This window comes from Salvelinus alpinus, chromosome 9, assembly GCF_045679555.1.
Source record: "Salvelinus alpinus chromosome 9, SLU_Salpinus.1, whole genome shotgun sequence".
Lineage (NCBI taxonomy): Eukaryota > Metazoa > Chordata > Actinopteri > Salmoniformes > Salmonidae > Salvelinus > Salvelinus alpinus.
This window is the reverse complement of record NC_092094.1, coordinates 32014134-32035806: the sequence shown is the minus strand read 5'-3', so window position 1 is coordinate 32035806 and position 21673 is coordinate 32014134. Positions and strand designations below refer to the sequence as shown.

Sequence of the window (21673 nt, the reverse complement as noted above, 5' to 3'; positions counted from 1 at the left end):
TGAGTATATTGCACAGTGCTCAGAGGCAGGTTTAGTTTTAGCACAATGCTGCCACCATGTGGAAATAAAGTATAGATTGTGATAAATAACCAAACATAGTTTCCCAAAATCACCAACATTTGCAATTGATTGTAATTTTGTTATTCATTGTATGTTTGTGTGAAAAATCAGAAGTGTAAAACTTTGCTCTGGGGAAACATCTGGTTTATATGCTTCTTGTGTGTTTGTTAGGAGGAGAGCTGTATATTGGCCTGTACACAGACTACTGGGAGAATGACGCAGCTTTGTGTCGACTGAACAACCAGAGCTACACACGCACTGAGAGAGACGACAGACAACAGCTCAACGGTCAGTGGCTGGGCATTTATGGTTATCTGATTATTACTCTCTGTTTGATCTACAATCTTTTTTTTTAAAGTGCTACCGAAGTGGTTCTATCTGGAAGCTAAAATGGTTCTGTAGCTGTCCCCAAAGGAGAATCCTTGTCAGCTTTTTGTTCCAGGTAGAACCCTTTCGGTTCCAGATATAACCCTATTGGGTTCCATGTAGAACCCTTTCAACAGTGGCTTCTACATGAAACCCAAAAGCGTTTTACCTGGAACCAAAAAGGGTTCTACCTGGAACCAAAAATAGCTCTCTTATGTGGACAGCCAAATAACCTTTTTGGAACCCTTTTTTATGCACCTCACACTCTATTTGTCTGCCCCTATAAAGATTTCTAGCTGCTTAGATTCTTATCCATCTCTACATGACTTCACATATCACACCTTTTTTTTCAAAAACAGATCGGACAAGTCAGAGACAAAGTAGGCTTGATGCAAATTATAATCAATACTCAAGTTGAAAACAAGGTGGGCTATAACACAGTACATCCCTGCTATGTACCATTTTGAGTTATATGGTTTAAATATTTTTTATTTATTAATAACTTTCCTTGAGCTGTAGGCTACATCTAGATACTTACCAGCGAAGGGTCTGTATTTACCAGAGCATTTTAAGGAAACACACACAGCTAGAATATTCCATGTGTCACGAACCTGACTTTAGTTATATTTGTTTTGTTTATTTTTTGGTTAGGTCAGGGTGTGACAAGGGTGGTTTGTTTAGTTTTTGTATTGTCTAGGGTTTGGCTTGTCTAGGGTTTTTGTTTATCTATGGGGATTTTGTATGGTCTAGGGGTATGTAGGTTTATGGTGGCCTGAATTGGTTCCCAATCAGAGACAGCTGTTTCTGATTGGGGAGCCTATTTATGTTGCCATTTTCCATGTTGGTTTTGTGGGTAGCTGTTTTCTGTTTTGTGTTGCTGCACCTTACTGTTTCGTTTTAGTTTCTTCTCTTTGTTATTTTGTTTAGTGTTTCTGTTCTAATAAATATAATATGAACACTTACTACGCTGCGCATTGGTCCGACTACTCTTCATCCGACGACGAAAATCGTTACACTATGTGCTGATTTATTCTATTTCACAGAGTATAAAACATACAATTCATGGTTTTTCAGCTGTAAAATCAAAGTCCTTTTTAAAATGAAGCAACAAAAATGGCAAATCAAAGAAAATACTGTAGAAAATGAAAATGCAATTGAACATTATATTTAGAAGTACAATGTTATGCAGTATTGGATTTATATTCCTAATTCATATATAACAATGATTAATACAATGAGGAAAGTTACATATAATCAGATACTAGACAGCAGTTTTGATAATCTAATGATGCAATGAAAGCCTCCGATGTAGATAATAATATGCTGGAATTACTTAAATTAAATTGTATTGATTTAGTTATTCATCAGGTTTCCAGATTGTTCCATTTACCACCAGGACAACATCAAATGTAAAAAAAAATTCAAATCTGACCAGTACACTGGGATTATTGTCAATACATTTTTGAAGAACATATTCATGTGAAGAGAGTAACTGTAACCGTCCCTTTTTTTGTAGCAAACTTTCATATGTCTCAATAGTGAATTACCAGCCCGATCTTGGCTCCATCTGATCCCACGACTTCAACGTATACAGTCTCACCACTACCGTTAGCAACATGGGTTCTTTTCAAGGAATTTCTACTGTAGGATTGGATACTATATAGATACATGTATTATGAAATAAAATGACCATGACAAATTACTTTACACAAAATAGTTGAGTTATTAACCGTGCTCTTACAATGCTGGCTCCTGCAGCACCTGCAGTATTCAATAGGTATGAATGCCTTTCCAGTTGTTTTATTTAACTAGGCAAGTCAGTTAAGAACACATTTTTACTTACACTGACGGCCTAGGAACAGTGGGTTACTGTTGTTCAGGGGAAGAATGACAGATTTTTACCTTGTCAGCTCTGAGATTTTATCTAGCAACCATCTGGTTACTGGCCCAACACTCTAACCCCTAGGATACCTGCTGCCCCCAACGAGGAAACAAATTAAAAATGAACCATGAACTTTTAGGCCTGAAACATGTTTAACTTCTGAATAACTACATACTACATACTGAAGAGGTCCAGTATGTAGCTTTGTGTCGACACAACCAAATTCACATAGAAGTGTGATTGATATATCTTTCATATATCTTTCATTGAAAGCAAGTGTGATAAGTGGTAAACCCGTTCTACATGTGCTATTTCTATGCTTCTCATGGTCCTTAAATTGAGCTTTTACTTATTTTTGCTCTTTTGTACACCAGCTTCAAACAGCTGAAAATAAGACATTTTGGGTAATTGAAAATATTTTCCCATCAGTTTAGATTGTACAATGATTCTCTACACTTTTAAACTGAAATTAGGTGAACATTTTAGAATTTGAGCAACCAGGTAATGTCGAATTCTACATATCATATGCCTACCTTTAACATTTCAGTCTGAGGGTTCATCAAAAACACAGTAAAGTCATAGCTTACCTTATTTCACAAATAACAATTGCGTGAGCAGAATTCTCTCTTAATTAACAGCAGAAGTGTAGTCCCTATTGAATCTCTGTGACATGGGGAATTTCCTATTTGCTTATGTTGATACAAGTTCTCTTAAAGTAAGTGCTTTTTAAAACTTTTAACACTTTTTTTATTTTCCCAAATGGATACACTGAATACTTAAACATGTATTTATTTTAAACAATACAGAACATACACATACAAACGACAATGTCACACAAACATAAATGACATCACACCTGCCCAGACCCACATGCTCACACCCCCATCTCCAGCGCCCGCATCACTCTCTGCCACATGGCCTCAAACTGCACCATTTTGTTTCTCTCCATTGCCCACACACTTTCAACATTTAGATTATAAAGCATCTGACCTTTCCATTGTCTTAACAACGGAGGATTAAACATGTATTTACAATAATAATAGCAACAGTACCTTTTTCACAAACTACACAGTATACTCTGAGTATACCAAGCTTTAGGAACACCTTCCTAATATTGAGTTCACCCTCTGAATGGCACATTTACCTGGCTGGAATGGAGTGTAATGGCTGGAACGTGTTTGATTCCATTCCATTATCTGGTATGAGCTGTCCTCCCCTCAGCAGCCTCCACTGACACATACACAATCCATGTCTCGTTTGGCTCAAGGCTTCAAAATCCTTCTTTAACCTGTCTCCTCCCATTCATCTACACTGCATTCACCTGGATAAACCTGGTCAGTCTATGTCATGGAAAGAGCAGGTGTTCTTGATGTTTTGTACACTCAGTGTATATGCTTTCTAGTCTAAATATAGTTGAATAAAAGTAGATTGCGTGACATTTCCAGGACAGCACAGTGAACTTTGTACTGGAAAGGTTAATTACATTACATGGTCACTTTCAACTTCTCTTTCTGAAACTGTCATCTTTCCTCCAGAGCCTAAGTTTATTGGGTCGGTGGTGATTCCTGATAACAATGACAGGGATGATGACAAGGTCTACTTCTTCTTCACGGAGAGAGGGACGAACGCAGAGGGGGTTAACAAGGCTGTTTACACCAGGGTGGGACGGGTCTGTGCGGTGAGAACGGAACTAATGCTTTGCTTTATCCTGCATGCCAGAATATCCCCATATACAGTGCCTTCAGAAAGTATTCATACCCCTTCACGTATTCCACATTATGTTGTGTTACAGCCTGAATTTAAAATGTGTTTTTTTAAATCATACACAATACCACATAATGAAAAATTGAAAACATGTTTTTAGAAATGCTTGTAAATTTATAGAAAATGAAATACATAATTATCTTATTTCCATAAGTATTCACACCCATGAGTCAATGCATGTCAGAATCTTTTCAAAATTCTTCAAGCTCTGTGAAATTGGTTGTTGATCATTACTAGACAACCATTTCCAAGTCTTGCCATAGATTTTCAAGCAGATTTAAGTTAAAACTGTAACTCAGCCACTCACAAACATTTAATGTCTTCTTTGGAAGTAACTACAGCGTAGATTTGGCCTTATGATTTAGGTTACTGTCCTGCTGAAAGGTGAATTCATCTCCCAGTGTCGGGTGGAAAGCAGACTGAACCAGGTTTTCCGTTAAGATTTTACCTGTGATTAGCTCCATTCCGTTTCTTTTTTATCCTGAAAAAATCTCCTAGTCCTTAACGATTTCAAGCATACTGATAACACGATGCAGCCACCACTATGCTTGAAAATATGGAGAGTGGTACTCAGTAATATGTTGTATTGGATTTGTTCCAAACATACTGTGCCTTCGGAAAGTATTCAGACCCCTTGAAATGTTCCGCATTTTGTTATTCTAAAATTGATTAATAACACAAAATACACCATAATGACAGAGCAAAATCTATTTTTTTTAACATTTTTGCTAATTTATTTAAAAAAAATGAAATATCACATTTACATACTTTGTTGAAGCACCTTTGGCAGCGATTACAGCCTCACGTCTTCTTGGGTATGACACTATAAGCTTGGCACAACTGTAATTGGAGAGTTTCTCCCATTCTTCTATGCAGATCCTTTCAAGCTCTGTCAGGTTAGATGGTGAGCGTTGCTGCACAAACAATTTTCAGGTCTCTCCAGAGATGTTCGATCGGGTTCAAGTCCGGGCTCTGGCTGGGCCACCCAAGGACATTCAGAGACTTAACCCAAAGCCACTCCTGCATTGTCTTGGCTGTTTGAAGTTGCCCTGCCGCTGAAAAACATCTCCACAGCATGATGCTGCCACCACCATGCTTCACCTTGGTGCCAGGTTTCCTCCAGATGTGACGCTTGGCATTCAGGCCAATCTTGGTTTCATCAGACCATAAAATCTTGTTTCTCATGGTCTGATAGTCTTTAGGTGCCTTTTGTCAAACTCCAAGCGGGCTGTCATGTACCTTTTACTGAGGAGTGACTTCCGTCTGGTCACTCCGTAAAGGCCTGATTGGTGAAGTGGTGCAGAGATGGTTGTCCTACTGGAAGGTTCTCCCATCTCCACAGAGGATCTCTAGAGCTCTGTCAGATTGAACATCGGGTTCTTGGTCATCTCCCTGACCAAGGCCCTTTTCCCCTTATTGCTCAGTTTGGCCAGACGACCAGCTCTAGGAAGAATCTTGGGGGTTCCAAACTTCTTCCATTTAAGAATGAGGAAGGCCACTGTGTTCTTGGGGACATTCAATGCTTCAGAAATGTTTTGGTACCCTTTCCCATATCTATGCCTCAACACAATCCTGTCTCTGAGCTCTACGGACAATTCCTTCGACCTCATTGCTTGGTTTTTGTTCTGACATACACTGACAACTGTGGGACCTTATATAGACAGGTGTTTGCCTTTCCAAATCATGTCCAATCAAGTTGTAGAAAAATCTCAAGGATGATCAATGGAAACAGGATGCACCTGAGCTCAATTTCGAGTCACACAGCAAAGGGTCTGAATACTTATGTAAATAAGGTATTACTGTTTTTTATTTTTAATATATTTGCATAAAATTCTAAAAACCTGTTTTCACTTTGTCATTATGGGGTATTGTGTGTATATATTTTTGTGTGTGTAGATGTTGTGTGTAGATTTTTTTAAATCAATTTTAGAATAAGGCTGTAAAGTGACAATATGTGGAAAAAGTCAAGGGGTGTGAATACTTTCTGAAGGTACTGTATACTGTCATCGACTCCTTCCCATTCTAACCTATTCCCTTCCCTCTCCCTTTCTCCATCCTCTCCCTTCAGAATGATCAGGGAGGTCAGAGGATGTTGGTGAATCGTTGGAGCTCCTTCCTAAAGACTCGTCTCATCTGCTCTGTGGCTGGACCCAACGGCATCGACACACACTTTGACGAGCTAGGTACAGATGTGTGTGTGTGTGTGTGTGTGTGTGTGTGTGTGTGTGTGTGTGTGTGTGTGTGTGTGTGTGTGTGTGTGTGTGTGTGTGTGTGTGTGTGTGTGTGTGTGTGTGTGTGTGTGTGTGTGTGTGTGTGTGTGTGTGTGTGTGTGTGTGTGTGTGTGTGTGTGTGTGTGTGTGAAGGCAGGGGATACAGCTATAGTACGTTTACTTGATGGAACCCTAAAGCTCTTTCTCCCTTTCTCTCCCTCTCTCTCTCCCTCTCTCTGTCTCCCACTCTTTCTCTCACTCTCTCTCCATCTCTCTTTCTTCAAATTCAAATTCAGATTGCTTTATTGGCATGAAACACAATTTGTAGATATTGCCAAAGCAGCATAGTGTTACAGCATTTCAGTAAATACACTACAATGCAATGAGCATAATGAAATACAGTTAATTTCAGTGGTAATAATAATAGTACATTCAGTTGAAGTCGGAAGTTTCCATACACCTTAGCCAAATACATTTAACACTCAGTTTTTCACAATTCCGGACATTTAATCCAAGTAAAAATGCCCTGTTTTAGGTCTGTTAGGATTACCACTTGATTTTAAGAATGAATGTGAAATGTCAGAATAATAGTAGAGAGAATGATTTATTTCAGCTTTTATTTCTTTCATCACATTCCTAGTGGGTCAGAAGTTGACATACACTCAATTAATATTTGGTAGCATTGCCTTTAAATTGTTTAACTTGGGTCAAACGCTTCCCACAATACGTTTGGTGAATTTTGGCCCATTCCTCCTGACAGAGCTGGTGTAACTGCGTCAGGTTTGTAGGCCTCCTTGCTCGCACACGCTTTTTCGGTTCTGCCCACAAATTTTCTATAGGATTGAGGTCAGAGCTTTGTGATGGCCAATCCAATACCTTGACTTTGTTGTATATAAGCCATTTTGCCACAACTTTGGAAGAATGCTTGGGTTCATTGTCCATTTGGAAGACCCATTTGCGACCAAGCTTTAACTTCCTGACTGATGTCTTGAGATGTTGCTTCAATATATCCACATAATTTTCCTCCCTCATGATGCCATTGATTTTGTGACGTGCACCAGTCCCTCCTGCAGCAAAGCAACCTCACAACATGATGCTGCCACCCCCGTGCTTCCCGGTTGGGATGATGTTCTTTGGCTTGCAAGCCTCCCCCTTTTTCCTCCAAACATAACGATGGTAATTATGGCCAAACAGTTCTATTTTTGTTTCATCAGACCAGAGGACATTTCTCCAAAAAGTACAATCTTTTTCCCCATGTGCAGTTGCAAACTGTAGTCAGTCTTTTTTATGCCGGTTTTGGAGCAGTAGCTTCTTCCTTGCTGAGCGACCTTTGATGTTATGTCGATATAGGACTCGTTTTACTGTGGATATAGATACTTTGTGCCCGTTTCCTCCAGCATCCTCACAAGGTCCTTTGCTGTTGTTCAGGATTTGCACTTTTCTCACCAAAGTACGTTAATCTCTAGGAGACAGAATGCTTCTCCTTCCTGAGCGGTATGACGGCTGTGTGGTCCCATGGTGTTTATACTTGCATACTATTGTTTGTACAGATGAACATGGTACCTTCAGGCGTTTGGAAATTGCTCCGAAGGATGAACCAGACTTGTGAAGGTCTACAATTGTTTTTCTGAGGTCTTGGCTGATTTCTTTGATTTTCCCATGATGTCAAGCAAAGAGGCACTGAGTTTGAAGGTAGGCCTTGAAATACATCCACAGGTACATCTCCAATTGACTCAAATTATGTCAATTACCTATCAGAAGCTTCTAAAGCCATGACATCATTTTCTGGACTTTTCCAAGCTGTTTAAAGGCACAGTCAACTTAGTGAATGTAAACTTCTGACCCACTGGAATTGTGATACAGTGAATTATAAGTGAAATAATCTGTAAACAATTGTTGGAAAAATTACTTGTGTCATGCACAAAGTAGATGTCCTACCCGACTTGCCAAAACTATAGTTTGTTAATAAGACATTTGTGGAGTGGTTGAAAAACAAGTTTTAATGACTCCAACCTAAGTGTATGTAAACTTCCAACTTCCAACTTCAACTGTATAATAATGTATACCGGTACAACACTACAGCTGTTGTATTGTGTAATCTTCAGTCAATACATTTAATTAAATCAAACTAAGATTATAAAAATAACTCTGGAGCTCTGTCAGAGTGACCATCGGGTTTTTGGTCTCCTCCCTGACCAAGGCCCTTCTCTCCTGATTGCTCAGTTTGGCCAAGCGGCCAGCTCTAGGAAGAGTCTTGGTGGTTCCAAACTTCTACAATTTTAGAATGATGGAGGCCACTGTGTTCTTGGGGACCTTCAATGCTGCAGACATTTGTTGATAGCCTTCCCCAGATCTGTGGCTCAACACAATTCTGTCTCAGAACTCTACGAACAATTCCTTTGTCCGTAATGGCTTGGTTTTTGCGCTGACATGCACTGTTAACTGTGGGACCTTATATAGACAGGTGTGTGCCTTTCCAAATCCTGTCCAATCAATTGAATTTACCACAGGTGGACCCCAATCAAGTTGTAGAATCATCTCAAGGCTGATCAATGGAAACAGGATGCACCTGAGCTCAATTTCAAGTCTCATAGCAAAGGGTCTGAATACTTCTGTAAATAAGGTATTTCTGTAGCGTCATACCCAAGAAGACTTGAGGCTGTAATCCCTGCCAAAGGTGCTTCAACACCTTTGTGTTGGATATGTTAGTAGTGGCAAGAGATGTCTGTGTCTTGCTCATCTGAGATTAAATTGGCCTCCTCTCTCTTCTTAGATAGCGGGGATGTGGGGGGGCTCTGTTGCTCGGCTGGTAGGTAAAAGTTTTTGGGGTGCACACGGCTGCTACAAGTAAGGGAGGGAGTGATGTACTGTGGACCTCCTATTTTTTAACCCCAAGTTTTGGGTGTTGCAGGCATTGTTAGTGGAGACATGTCCGTTTTTAGTTCATCATCCACTAAAGGATACATCCTATCGAACTTTTCTTCAAACAGCTCTAGACTGGCATCTGAGCCTTGGATCATTACTGTTCCATTATTATATATATTAATATGAATTCAATTTTGGGGTTGTGTCCACATACAACTGTCTCATGGTCTTGTTCCAGACATTTTAAGATGTTTGTTTGTATTGCGCAGGGCTGCATGCCAAACATTTGGACGTTCAGTGAAAAATAAAAGATCCACATTGATTTCTTTGTCTTTTTGTTGCATAAAGTCTGCTCTTAGGGTCTCTGGGTGCTCTTTTAAAACCTTTGCTTTATATTATTTTTTCCTGCTTCACTGGCAATACCTTCAGCAAATTTGATAGCAAGGTTGCTGAGCTTGGGGCTTGTAAATTTATCCATCTTAGTTGATTACAGCTGGATACAGTAGATGTTACAGCTGGTTTGCACTTGGAACATTTTAGAACATAAACAAAGACTACCTTTCTTGTTTTCTGTCTGAATTGTTTTCTCTTGCTTGTGTAAGTTTAGTTACTTGTTTTCCCGTCCTTTTTCCTGTCCTTTGTCATTTTTTATTGTCCATTTTTTCATTTACTAGCTAGGTTTTTTAGCTAACAGCAGGTAGCTATAGCTATAAACTCTCTTACAGTAACAACTCCAAAGCAACAATTATACAACGGGTGGGTCTAATCCTGAATACTGATTGGCCAAAACCGCATTTCAGCAGGTGTCTATTCCACAAGTTACCACCGGCTAAATCTATGATGTTAAAATGTCTATTTACTCTGTTCCATCTGACTGCACAATCCACTGTCTCATCAGTCAAGCCAGGCAATTTATTAACTTGATCTCCACTATAAAAAGCATCTAGAAATGATCTCACATTACTTTTAGACTAACATTTAGTTTTCAATGGAGGAGATTTGTATAAACCTTGCTGTCTGTCTCTCCGACATTTGCAACATTGTTTCAATATTAAAATGAGATCTTCAGCTACCCCATAGTAATGAACATGTCAGGAGTCAGGATGAGACAGAAAAGCAGGAAGCGTTTCTCAGCCAGTTGAAATAATGAATCAGCTGGCATAATTTTTAGGCATACATACAAAGAAATGTAAATTGAAAAAAGGTCAAATGAAACAAATTGCAGCTAGTTTGCTGACTTTCCAGCTTCAGTTTGAAGTGATTGTGTTAGCTGTGATGTTTACTAGCTCCTCTGAACAACGGTGTCCTGACGAGTGAGAACATTTACTATGTCAGGCGAAATCACGCCTCATTAGCTTATTGTTATGCATGTATTCCAAATAAATAAATCTGTTATTAAATGTCACATTTCAGAGGATGTATTTGTGTTGAAGAACAAGGATGAGAAGAATCCAGAGATTTTTGGCCTCTTCAGCACTACAAGGTCAGCTGAGTCATGTTTTTAATGTTCATACCATTTACTGGTATATTGAAATGAATATATCAAAATATATTTCTCTCCCCTCCATAGTGCTGTGTTCCAGGGCTATGCGGTGTGTGTGTACCACATGGATGATGTGCGAGCAGCGTTCAATGGCCAGTTTGCCCACCGGGAGAGACCAGAGCACCACTGGACCCACTACGAAGGCCGGGTCCCCTACCCACGCCCCGGATCTGTGAGTCCTGTTCCAACAGCCACCCCCACAGCTACAACATCTACTGACTTATCAATATACCTGATTGCCTCTCCAAACCTGATGAATAAGGGTCCAAGCACTGCATGGTGGATGTAACATAATAAGCTCGTTTATGAATTTGCTTAAGCGATGCACCTCCATTACAGCAAACTCCATATATCCAAACCATACAATTTCAACAATATTTTTGAACAAGGTGATATTCAAGCAGCAGAATTTTACATTCCCAGCACTCCCCTGTCTGTGGCAGCTGCCCTTTGCAGATACATAGTGTTATAAGCTGTTGTAGAACCTTTCCTGTGAATGTCAGAGCTACTGTAGCTATCTCTGCAGGTAACATCAGGGAAGAGGACAATCTAGGCCTGAATCACATACAAGCATGCTATATTATATTTTTATACAGTAACACACAGCTTTAGTAGCAATCATTGCACTGGCATAACGCAGTTTCTCTGGACCACCCAACACATGGTGTCGCAGGGCGTCCATATAGACTGCTGGCTGGTGGCAACAATGTAATTACTGGTTCATTAATTAAAGTTGGAAATTCAAACATTGCAGATTGTGAACTGAATGTTAGAGACAACAGCATACTAATCAGCAACCAACGTATTTCTTAAAAATATACCACACTCCTGTATAGCCTACCTGAATCTGCATGACATGAGCCATCCTCACGCTCTCTCCCAGCTTGGATAGAAAATGGTGCAAAGTCCGTAAAACCAGTCTACACTCTTAGAAACAAAGGTTCTACCATAGGAGAACCCTTTGAAGAACCCTTTTGGTTGCAGGTAGAACCATTTTGGCTCCAGGTAGAACCCTTTTGGGTTCTATGTAGAACCCTTTCTACAGAGGGTTCTACATGGAACCCGAAAGGGTTCTACCTGGAATCATAAAGGGTTCTCCCATGGGGACAGTTGAATAACCTTTTTGGAACCCTTTTTTCTAAGATTGTATTATTAATGCTCATCTCTTTTTTTCTATGTAGAGACCTATAGGAGCTGCAATATGCGACTACGTCGCCTTGCATTTTTGTGTGCAAATGTTTTCACAGCAGCTTGTAGGTCCAGGTTGCCGGCCCAACAGTGTTCTATATTGAGTATTGACGACCCAAACGGTCTTTCCTGAGACATTGTGCATTATATGTCCATTGTGCTTCACATAATTTAAACGTATATTGAATGAGGCATGCCAAGATATACCAGAGATAAGGGACTGTTGAATTTGCAACCACACAACTCAAAGGCCAGTTCACCAGTATGAACAAAATCGCAAACCGCTTTTTTTGTTTGAGCCCTCAAGAACAGTTGGTCGCTAAAGATGATAATCTGTTTGCATCTGCCAAGTTGTTGGCTGTCCAGTATCCAGACGACCTGTTCCAGACCTACCTGGACACTTCCTCTCTTTCTGTAACGTATTGAGGTTGTCAACAACAACAAAGGAGAATGCGAGAAGCTCAATGAAAGATGTTGCAGAACTGCTGTATTTGAAGCACCACCCGCTTCTGCACAATGTCCTTGATGTTGCTACGGCAATCAAGCTGTTTTTAACCATCCCTGTAACCGTCGCTTCTGCAGTGAGATCGTTTTCTAAACTATTTGAGATGCGCTTTTGAACACATGAGTTAGCTCCACTCATTGCACTGGCGCCTTGACCACAGCATTTGTTCACCATATCCCCTTACACTTTTAATCAGTTCAATTATTTATTTTTCAAGCCCTGGGGCACTTTGATCAGTCACATTCTTGAAGCACAAGAAACAAATACTTAGCTTCCTAGTACATATGGAAATGAAACATTTTCATAAATTACTTTTTTGAGGGTTACTGACAGCATTATTAATATACATTGCATTCGGCAATTATTAAGACCCCTTGACTTTTTCCACATTTTGTTACATTCCAGCAACATTTTCAAAAATGTATTAAGTCGTTTTTTTCTCTCATTAATCTACACACAATACCCCATAATGATGAAGCAGAATGTATTACAAATTTAAAAAATGAAATATTACATTACATAAGTATTCAGACCCTTTACTCCTTACTTTGTTGAAACACCTTTGGCAGCGATTACAGAGCCGGATCTTCTTGGGTGTGACACTACAAGCCTGACACACCTGTATTTGGTGAGTGTCTCCAATTCTTCTCTGCAGATCCTCTCAAGCTCTGTCAGGTTGGATGGGGAGCATCGCTGCACAGCTATTTTCAGGCCTCTCCAGAGATGTTCGATTGGGTTCAAGTCCGGGCTCTGGCTGGGCCACTCAAGGACATTCAGAGACTTGTTCCGAAGCCACTTCTGCGTTGTCTTGGCTGTGTGCCTAGGGTCGTTGTCCTGTTGGAAGATAAACCTTCACCCCAGTCTGAGGTCCTGAGCGTTCTGGAGCAGGTTTTCATCAAGGATCGCTCTCTGTACTTTGCTTCGATCATCTTTCCCTCGATCCTGAATAGTCTCCAAGTCCCTGCCACTGAAAAACATCCCCACAGCATGATGCTGCCTCCACCATGCTTCACCGTAGGGATGGTACCAGGTCTCCTCCAGACATGACGATTGGCATTCAGGCACAATCTTGGTCTCATCAGACCAGAGAATCTTGTTTCTCATGGTCTGAGAGTCTTTGGCAAACTCCAAGCAGGCTGTCAAGAGCCTTTTACTGAGGTGTGTCTTCCGTCTGGCAACTTTACCATAAAGGCCTGATTGGTAAAGTGCTGCAGAGATGGTTGTCCTCTTGGAAGGTTCTCCCATCTCCACAGAGGAACTCTGTAGCTCTGTCAGAGTAACCATCGAGGACTTGGTCTCCTCTCTGACCAAGGCCCTTCTCCTCCGATTGCTCGGTTTGGCCAAGCGGCCAACTCTAGGAAGAGTCTTGGTGGTTCCAAACTTCTTCCATTTAAGAATGATGGAGAACACTGTGTTCTTGGGGAGCTTCAATGCTGCAGAAATGTTTTGGTACCCTTCCCCAGATCTGTGCCTCGACACAATCCTGTCTCGGAGCTCTACGGACAATTCCTTCCATGGCTTGGTTTTTGCTCTGACATGAACTGTCAACGTTGGAATCTTATATAGACAGGTGTTTGCCTTTCCAAATCTTATCCTTTCATTTGAATATACCACAGGTGGACTCCAATTTAGTTGTAGGATCATCTCAAGGATGATCAATGGAAACAGGATGCCCCTGAGCTCAATTTCGAGTCTCATAGCAAAGGGTCTGAATACTTATGTAACTATGATATTTCTGTTTACATTTTTTATACATTTGCAAACATTTCTAAAAACCTGTTGTCCCTTTGTCATTATGGGGTATTGTTTGTAGATTGTTGAAGGAAAAAATACATTTAATCAATTTCAGAATAAGGCTGTAACGTAACAAAATGTGGAAAAAGTCAAGGGGTCTGAATACTTTCCAAATGCACTGTATAAACAGTACCACTCAAATGTTTGGACACACCTACTAATTCAAGAGTTTTTTTTTTTTTTTTTACTAGTTCCTACATTGTAAAATAATAGTGAAGACATCAAAACTATGAAATAACACATATGGAATCATGTAGTAACCAAAAAAATCTATTTGAGATGGTTTGGGAGAAGTTGGACTGCAGAGTGAAGGAAAAGCAGCCAACATGTGCTCAGCATATTTGGGAACTCCTTCAATACTGTTGGAAAAGCATTCCAGGTGAAGCTGGTTGAGAGAATGTCAAGAGTGTTCAAAGCTGTCATCAAGGCAAAGGGTGGCTACTTTAAAGAATCTCAAATATATATATTTTGGTTACTACATGATTCCATATGTGATATTTCATCGTTTTGATGTCTTCACTGTTATTTTACTATGTAGAAAATAGTACAAATAAAGAAAACCCTTGAATGAGCAGGTGTGTCCAAACTTTTGACTGGTACTGTATACAGTATATAAAGAAAAATAGACAACTATGTCAGACAGGCGCATTGGCTCTCAGAGCTTGTTTGAGCCTTGCGGGGCAGGATTGGTGTCCGGTACGCCAGTGAATCATTGTAGTCTATGACAGTGTAATGCTATTTTCTTATTCCAAAATGTATTCTCCCCATCACTCTCTATCTATCTCTCTTTCTCTCTCTCTCTCTCTGTCTCTCTTTATCCCTTCTCCCTCTCCATCTCTTTCCCTTCCTCTCTCTTTCCAGTGTGCCAGTGAGGTGAATGGTGGTGGGTTCTCAGGTTCCAAGGAGTTCCCTGATGAGGTTCTGCGATTCGTGCGTTCCCACCCCGTCATGTTTAGCCCGGTCCTCCCCCTCCACCGCAGACCAGTTCTACTGCAGACAGAGCCAGGGGGGAGGAGACTAACTCAGATCGCTGTGGACCGTGTCCAGGCCCAGGACGGACACTATCATGTTCTGTATATAGGAACAGGTACAAATCCTGAAATTGTCCAGTCCTGTGTACTGTATCTTCAGGGTTAGTGCTCCCTCCACTGGGCATACAGTATCACTCACTGTATGCCCAGTGTTCAAAGTATTCAAATTATTAAAGTCACTCAATCTGTCTTTCATGAGAATTTGCTTAAAATATTTTGAACTCCAGAAATGTGCATTACAATCACAATCTACAGAGACAAGATGAAGAGAGCGAGGCAATGACAATTTGGATTTCCTCTCTGAATGGGTGTTTGTATTGGTGAAAGGGTTACATTTACATCAGATAATACTCTTTCCCGTAGACGACTCTGTTGTGTTGAAGTTTATCACCATCTACAACAAAGACACAGACACCATAGAGGAAGTGCTACTGGAGGAACTGCAGGTGTTCAAGGTACTGTTGTTGGTCACCGCCACCATGTGGCAAACAATAGTCATTGCACACATAAAGAAGATTGGCACTTAACAATTTGATTTAATTGTGGAAGTTCAAAAATATATATATTTTACTTCTTTAGGTCCCTTTTCCAATAACTGAGATCATCATATCAGCTAAACGGGTATGAAAACTATGTATTGTCTTAAAATGTTTCATTAATTTAAAAAAATGTTGTGCGGTTGTTTAAAACTGTAGTACCTTCATCTAACCACAAGATCACAGTGTATTGACATCTGAATGTGGGGAATGTAATGCATTTTATGTTCTTGATATCACAGGAGGCTGCTGAGGGCAGAACGGCTCATGTTAATGGCTCGAACGGCCCAAATGGAATGACATCAAACACCTGGAAACCATGTTTTTGATGTATTTGATACCATTCCACTGACTCCGCTCCAGTCCTTACCACAAGCCCTGTCTCCCCAATTAAGGTGCCACCATCCTCCTGTGCTTGATATATACCCCAATGTGTACCTCCATTAATTTCTGTCCCTGTTTTGTTGTTTCCATAGCAACAGCTATATGTGGGTTCTGAGGTCGGTGTGGCTCAGGTGAGGCTCCATCAGTGTGACCTGTACGGGTCTGAGTGTGCCGACTGTTGCCTAGCGAGGGACCCTTACTGCGCCTGGGATGGAATCACCTGCTCACGATACTACCCTGCTGGGGTTTACACCAAGAGGTGAGACACAAACACACAAGGCACACAGGCATGTACAGTCACACAAAGACACAGACTCATGCACATGTGCACAAGCACAGAGGTGCAGAGGGATCACATATCACTCATTAGCACCTCATCCAGCACCTCTATCATCTCTAATTCCTCTCTGTCCTTATCTCACTCTCTCAAATGCCAATCTAACACCCTCCTCCCTTACCCCTCTCTCTCAGTAGACGATTCAGGAGACAGGATGTTCGCCATGGCAACGCTGTACAGCTGTGCAACGGGCTACAGATTGATGGTCAGTCTGTGTGTGTTTTTGTTTTGATACATTATCAGGACCTCAAAGTCCTAACATTTCACCTGAAAGTCCCGAAAAGGGAGGAAAACAATTGTCAGGACTTTTTTGATCTCCTGAATTTGTTCAAATGCTATTTTAAGATTTTGTGTTTTGGGGTTACGACTAGGCTTAAGGTTAGGTTTAAGGTTAGGGTTAGGTTTAGTGTTAGGGTTTTGGGGTTAAGGTTAGGGTTAGGTTTAGGTTAAGGTTAGGGTTAGGTTTAGGGTTAGGTTTAGGGTTGGGGGTTAAGGAATATAGGAATATTTTAATGGTCAAACGTTTCTACACTCCAAAAAGTCCTGACATTTCATGTGTGCGTGTGTGTGTGTGTGTGTGTGTGTGTGTGTGTGTGTGTGTGTGTGTGTGTGTGTGTGTGTGTGTGTGTGTGTGTGTGTGTGCGTGCGTGCGTGCGTGAAGCTGTCCCATCTGAGATTTACCTCCTATGAGGTATGTTTCATGCAGCTTATAATTTTGAAGCTCAGGTCCATAATTTTTTTTACCTGTGGATGATAGAGAAGTGTGTGTAGAGAAGCTTTGTGTGACAGGCAAGAGGTTATTAAAAGAGATCACTGTAAGTTGAATTACTATGTTGTCCTCTTTTTTATATCTCACATCTAATGTCTCCTGATGTCTATGTAGGGGAGCAGTACCAGGGTGCAGTGGAGAGGCAGGTGTATGGGGTAGAGAGTAACAGTACTCTACTAGAGTGTACCCCTCGTTCTCTACAGGCCAGAGTCATGTGGTACATACAGAGAGACCCAGACAGAGAGGAGGTGAGACACACACAAACATCACTTTCCTCCCCTATTCCCTGCTTTCCCATCTCTTTCTAACCTTACCCATCTCTCCCTACCTCCAGGTCGGAGGTGATGAGCGTGTAGTTATCACAACCCACGGGCTGCTGTTCCTGCGTGTTCGGAGCGAGGATGCTGGGGTGTACGTGTGTCAGACGGTGGAACACGGCTATGTCCACACCCTACTGAGGGTCACACTACACGTGTTGGGAGGGCGGAAGGTTGGGGCTCTGATACACAGGAAAGGGGAGGAGGGGGAGGGAGAGAGGGAGACAAAAGCAACCTGTCACCTCCCTCTAGATACCTCTCCAGGCCCCCACCCTGGTTCCAACTCTGACCCCAGTTCCAGGCTACAAGGAGCCCTGCCAGGGTTATCCCTAGCCCCAGCCCCAGCTCCAGGCCCTACCTCCAGGCTGCCAGGCCCAGGTCCTACTTCCAGGCTGCCAGCCCCAGTCCCAGGTACTACATCCAGGCTGCCAGCCCCAGGACCAGGCCCTGCCTCACAGCTGTGGTACAAGGAGTTTCTCCAGCTGATAGGCTATGGGGACTCCCAGCAGGTGGAGGAGTACTGTGAGAGGGTCTGGTGCTCAGGGAAGAGACGCAGGAAGACTAAACGCAGATACACCCAGCCAATGGAAGTAGCAGAGAGGAAGGGGAGGGGGAAAGGAGACCCACACCGAGCCCCCAGACACACCTTGGACACCTGGGGGGGGAGAGAGTGAGAGGGTAGAGACTGTACAACACACACACACACACACACACACACACAGACAGGTTTTTTCAGTAGAGAATACTACAACCAACAAAGATAAAACGTGGCACTGTCTTCTCTTACACTTGAACATATTGTCTTCTTCCTTCTAATTATCAGACTTTGTTATATTGTGTTTTTCCTTCCCTGGTTTCTGGTGGAAACCTTGCCACTGGTAGATATGCAGAGTGTGTCTGTCCTTGAGTGTCCGTCAGATCGAAGGCATGTAGAACAGACTAATTGTTTGGAACGACGTGGCCTCTGACTTTAAGACCACAGAACTGACAGCAGGCCTCTCTGAGCGGACAAAAGATTCACAGCCATGCCAGATGAACACACAGATAACAGACATTCAAACAGATTCATTAGAAATATAACATGTGTATGTTTCTAGAGATACTCTTGAGCTGCTCGTGTTTAAAACCACTGATTAGAAAATACATAACGTATACGCACATCAACAAGTAGTGTTTCTTTCTAATGTGTCTTACTGTAATGACATGATTATTATTATAGGTATCTGTTTTGAGTTTAGTAGTGCTTTCGATTTTATTCAACTGGAAACAGTACTGTGATATTGTTTTACTGTATAGTTAAATGTTAACTTTCATGACGATGTAGGCGAGTATTATCTACCATACTTTGTCAGATCGTATGGTTTAACTTGTGATTTCATTTGGTTTTACATGAGATTTAGAATTCTAGGTAAGTTGACATCATTGAATGATTACATTAATGTGGGATTCTGTGCGTGCGGATCAGACAATATTCAACAAAGAATACCACAATAAACACAGTTTGGAGAATGTACTGTTGATGATGGAACATGGATTCTATCAAATGGAAGAGATGTAACCCCACAATAAAAGTTATAGATATTTGATCTGAGTCATTAGATATCCCTCTCTCTCTTCCCCCCTCTCTCTCTCTTCCCCTCTCTCTCTCTTCCCCCCTCTCTCTCTCTCTTCCCCTCTCTCTCTCTCTCTTCCCCTCTCTCTCTCTCTCTTCCCCTCTCTCTCTCTCTTCCCCTCTCTCTCTCTATTCCCCCCCCTCTCTCTCTCTCTCTCTCTCTCTCTCTCTCTCTCTCTCTCTCTCTCTCGCTCTCTCTCTCTCTCTCTCTCTCTCTCTCTTCTCCTCTCTCTCTCTTCCCCCCTCTCTCTCTCTCTTCCCCTCTCTCTCTCTCTTCCCCTCTCTCTCTCTCTCTTCCCCCTCTCTCTCTCTCTTCCCCTCTCTCTCTCTTCCCCTCTCTCTCTCTCCCCTCTCTCTCTCTCTCTCCCCTCTCTCTCTCTCTTCCCCTCTCTCTCTCTTCCCCCCTCTCTCTCTCTTCCCCTCTTTCTCTCTCTCTTCCCCTCTTTCTCTCTCTCTTCCCCTCTCTCTCTCTCTCTTCCCCTCTTTCTCTCTCTCTTCCCCTCTCTCTCTCTCTCTCTTCCCCTCTTTCTCTCTCTCTTCCCCTCTCTCTCTCTCTTCCCCTCTCTCTCTCTCTCTCTCTTCCCCTCTCTCTCTCTCTTCCCCCTCTCTCTCTCTCTCTCTCTTCCCCTCTCTCTCTCTTCCTCTCTCTCTCTCTCTCTCTCTCTTCCCCTCTTTCTCTCTCTCTCTCTCTCTCTTCCCCCCCTCTCTCTCTCTCTCTTCCCCCTCTCTCTCTCTCTCTCTTCCCCGCTCTCTCTTCCCCCTCTCTCTCTCTCTTCCCCCTCTCTTCCCCCTCTCTCTCTCTCTTCCCCCCTCTCTCTCTCTCTTCCCCCCTCTCTCTCTCTCTCCCCCCTCTCTCTCTTCCCCTCTCTCTTCCCTTACCCTCTCTCTCTCTCTCTTCCCCCCTCTCTCTCTTCCCCCCTCTCTCTCTTCCCCCCCCTCTCTCTCTCTTCCCCCCTCTCTCTCTTCCCCCCTCTCTTCCCCTCTCTCTTCTCTCTCTCTTCCCCCCTCTCTCTCTTCCCCCCTCTCTCTCTTCCCCCCTCTCTTCCCCTCTCTCTCTCTCTCTTCCCCCCTCGCTCTCTCTCTCTCTCTTCCCCTCTCTCTCTCTCTCTCTCTCTCTTCCTCTCTCTCTCTCTCTCTCTCTCTCTCTCTCTCTCTCTCTCTCTCTCTCTCTCTCTCTCTCTCTTCCCCTCTCTCTCTCTCTCTCTTCCCCCTCTCTCTCTCTCACCCCCCCTCTCTCTCTTCCCCCTCTCTCTCTCTCTCTCTTCCCCTCTCTCTCTCTTCCCCCCTCTCTCTCTCTCTTCCCCTCTCTCTCTCTCTCTCTTCCTCTCTCTCTCTTCCTCTCTCTCTCTCTCTCTTCCCCCCTCTCTTCCCCTCTCTTCCCCTCTCTCTCTCTCTCTTCCCCCTCTCTTCCCCTCTCTCTCTCTCTCTTCCCCTCTCTCTCTCTTCCCCTCTCTCTCTCTTCCCCTCTCACTCTCTCTCTTCCCCCCTCTCTCTCTCTCTCTTCCCCTCTCTCTCTCTCTCTTCCCCCCTCTCTTCCCCTCTCTCTCTCTCTCTTCCCCTCTCTCTCTCTGTCACCAGAACAGAAGCCAATCTATGTCACCACATTTCCCCTCTCGAATAAGGAAGAGCGCCACAGTGACCATTCAAGCATGTCATTGGCTAGACCGAGGAGCCTGTCTCATTAATATTCAAACTTATCTGAGGAATTAAACTGTTTTACATTCTGACAACGTAACATTCATCAAGGTGTTTTTGTTGAGTAAGAGTTTTGGCCTAAATAGAAACTGTGTGTGTGTGTGTGTGTGTGTGTGTGTGTGTGTGTGTGTGTGTGTGTGTGTGTGTGTGTGTGTGTGTGTGTGTGTGTGTGTGTGTGTGTGTGTGTGTGTGTGTGTGTGTGTGTGTGTGTGTCTGTGTGTGTGTGTGTGTGTGTGTGTCTCCCCTCTACCCTACCTCATACCTGACATAAAAAATATGTATGTTCTCTCACCTGTAGGATTCAGCTATCAATAATGTGGCTTACACACACACACACACACACACACACACACACACACACACACACACACACACACACACACACACACACACACACACACACACACACACACACACACACACACACACACACACACACACACACACACTGGAGCCATCTGAGGATGGAGTTCACACAGCTGATCTGTTCCACTGGCAACCATAGCAACGGTCTATAAGTCCCCTAACACCCTCCCTCTCACCACCTCACCACAGCTACCCCTCTCTTTGTCTTAGCACAATAGCACTGTCACTCAGGTAGTGGGTGTTACACCACAATGTTACACCACCCTTAATACCCAGCCCAGCCAGTAGACCCGCTAGCTACCAAGCCCATTTCTCTCTCTCTGTGTGTCTCTCTCTCTGTGTCTCTCTATGTGTGTGTCTCTCTCGCTCCTCACTCTGTCTTCCCATCAGCAGCACAGTGATGTTTCCATCAGTGCCTAACGCACCATAACACTTTATTACGTATGAAA

At 42.6% G+C, this 21673-nt stretch overlaps 1 protein-coding gene across 2 annotated transcripts in view; it reads left to right on the top strand.

The window, feature by feature from the left end:
- The window catches only part of LOC139584655 (semaphorin-3E-like), a 55887-nt gene extending 36752 nt beyond the window's left edge, over nt 1–19135 (top strand). The window contains exons 6-17 of one of the 2 annotated variants that reach the window (XM_071416753.1): nt 232–348; nt 3844–3986; nt 6141–6255; nt 10561–10630; nt 10718–10862; nt 15039–15264; nt 15572–15663; nt 15788–15829; nt 16221–16387; nt 16600–16670; nt 17349–17482; nt 17569–19135. In XM_071416753.1, coding sequence (XP_071272854.1) covers nt 232–348; nt 3844–3986; nt 6141–6255; nt 10561–10630; nt 10718–10862; nt 15039–15264; nt 15572–15663; nt 15788–15829; nt 16221–16387; nt 16600–16670; nt 17349–17482; nt 17569–18225 — 1979 coding nt within the window. In that variant the 3' untranslated portion in view covers nt 18226–19135. The remainder of the gene's footprint in view (nt 1–231; nt 349–3843; nt 3987–6140; nt 6256–10560; nt 10631–10717; nt 10863–15038; nt 15265–15571; nt 15664–15787; nt 15830–16220; nt 16388–16599; nt 16671–17348; nt 17483–17568) is intronic. The other variant, XM_071416755.1, reaches the window with a different exon arrangement.
- Nucleotides 19136–21673: the final 2538 nt, after the last annotated feature.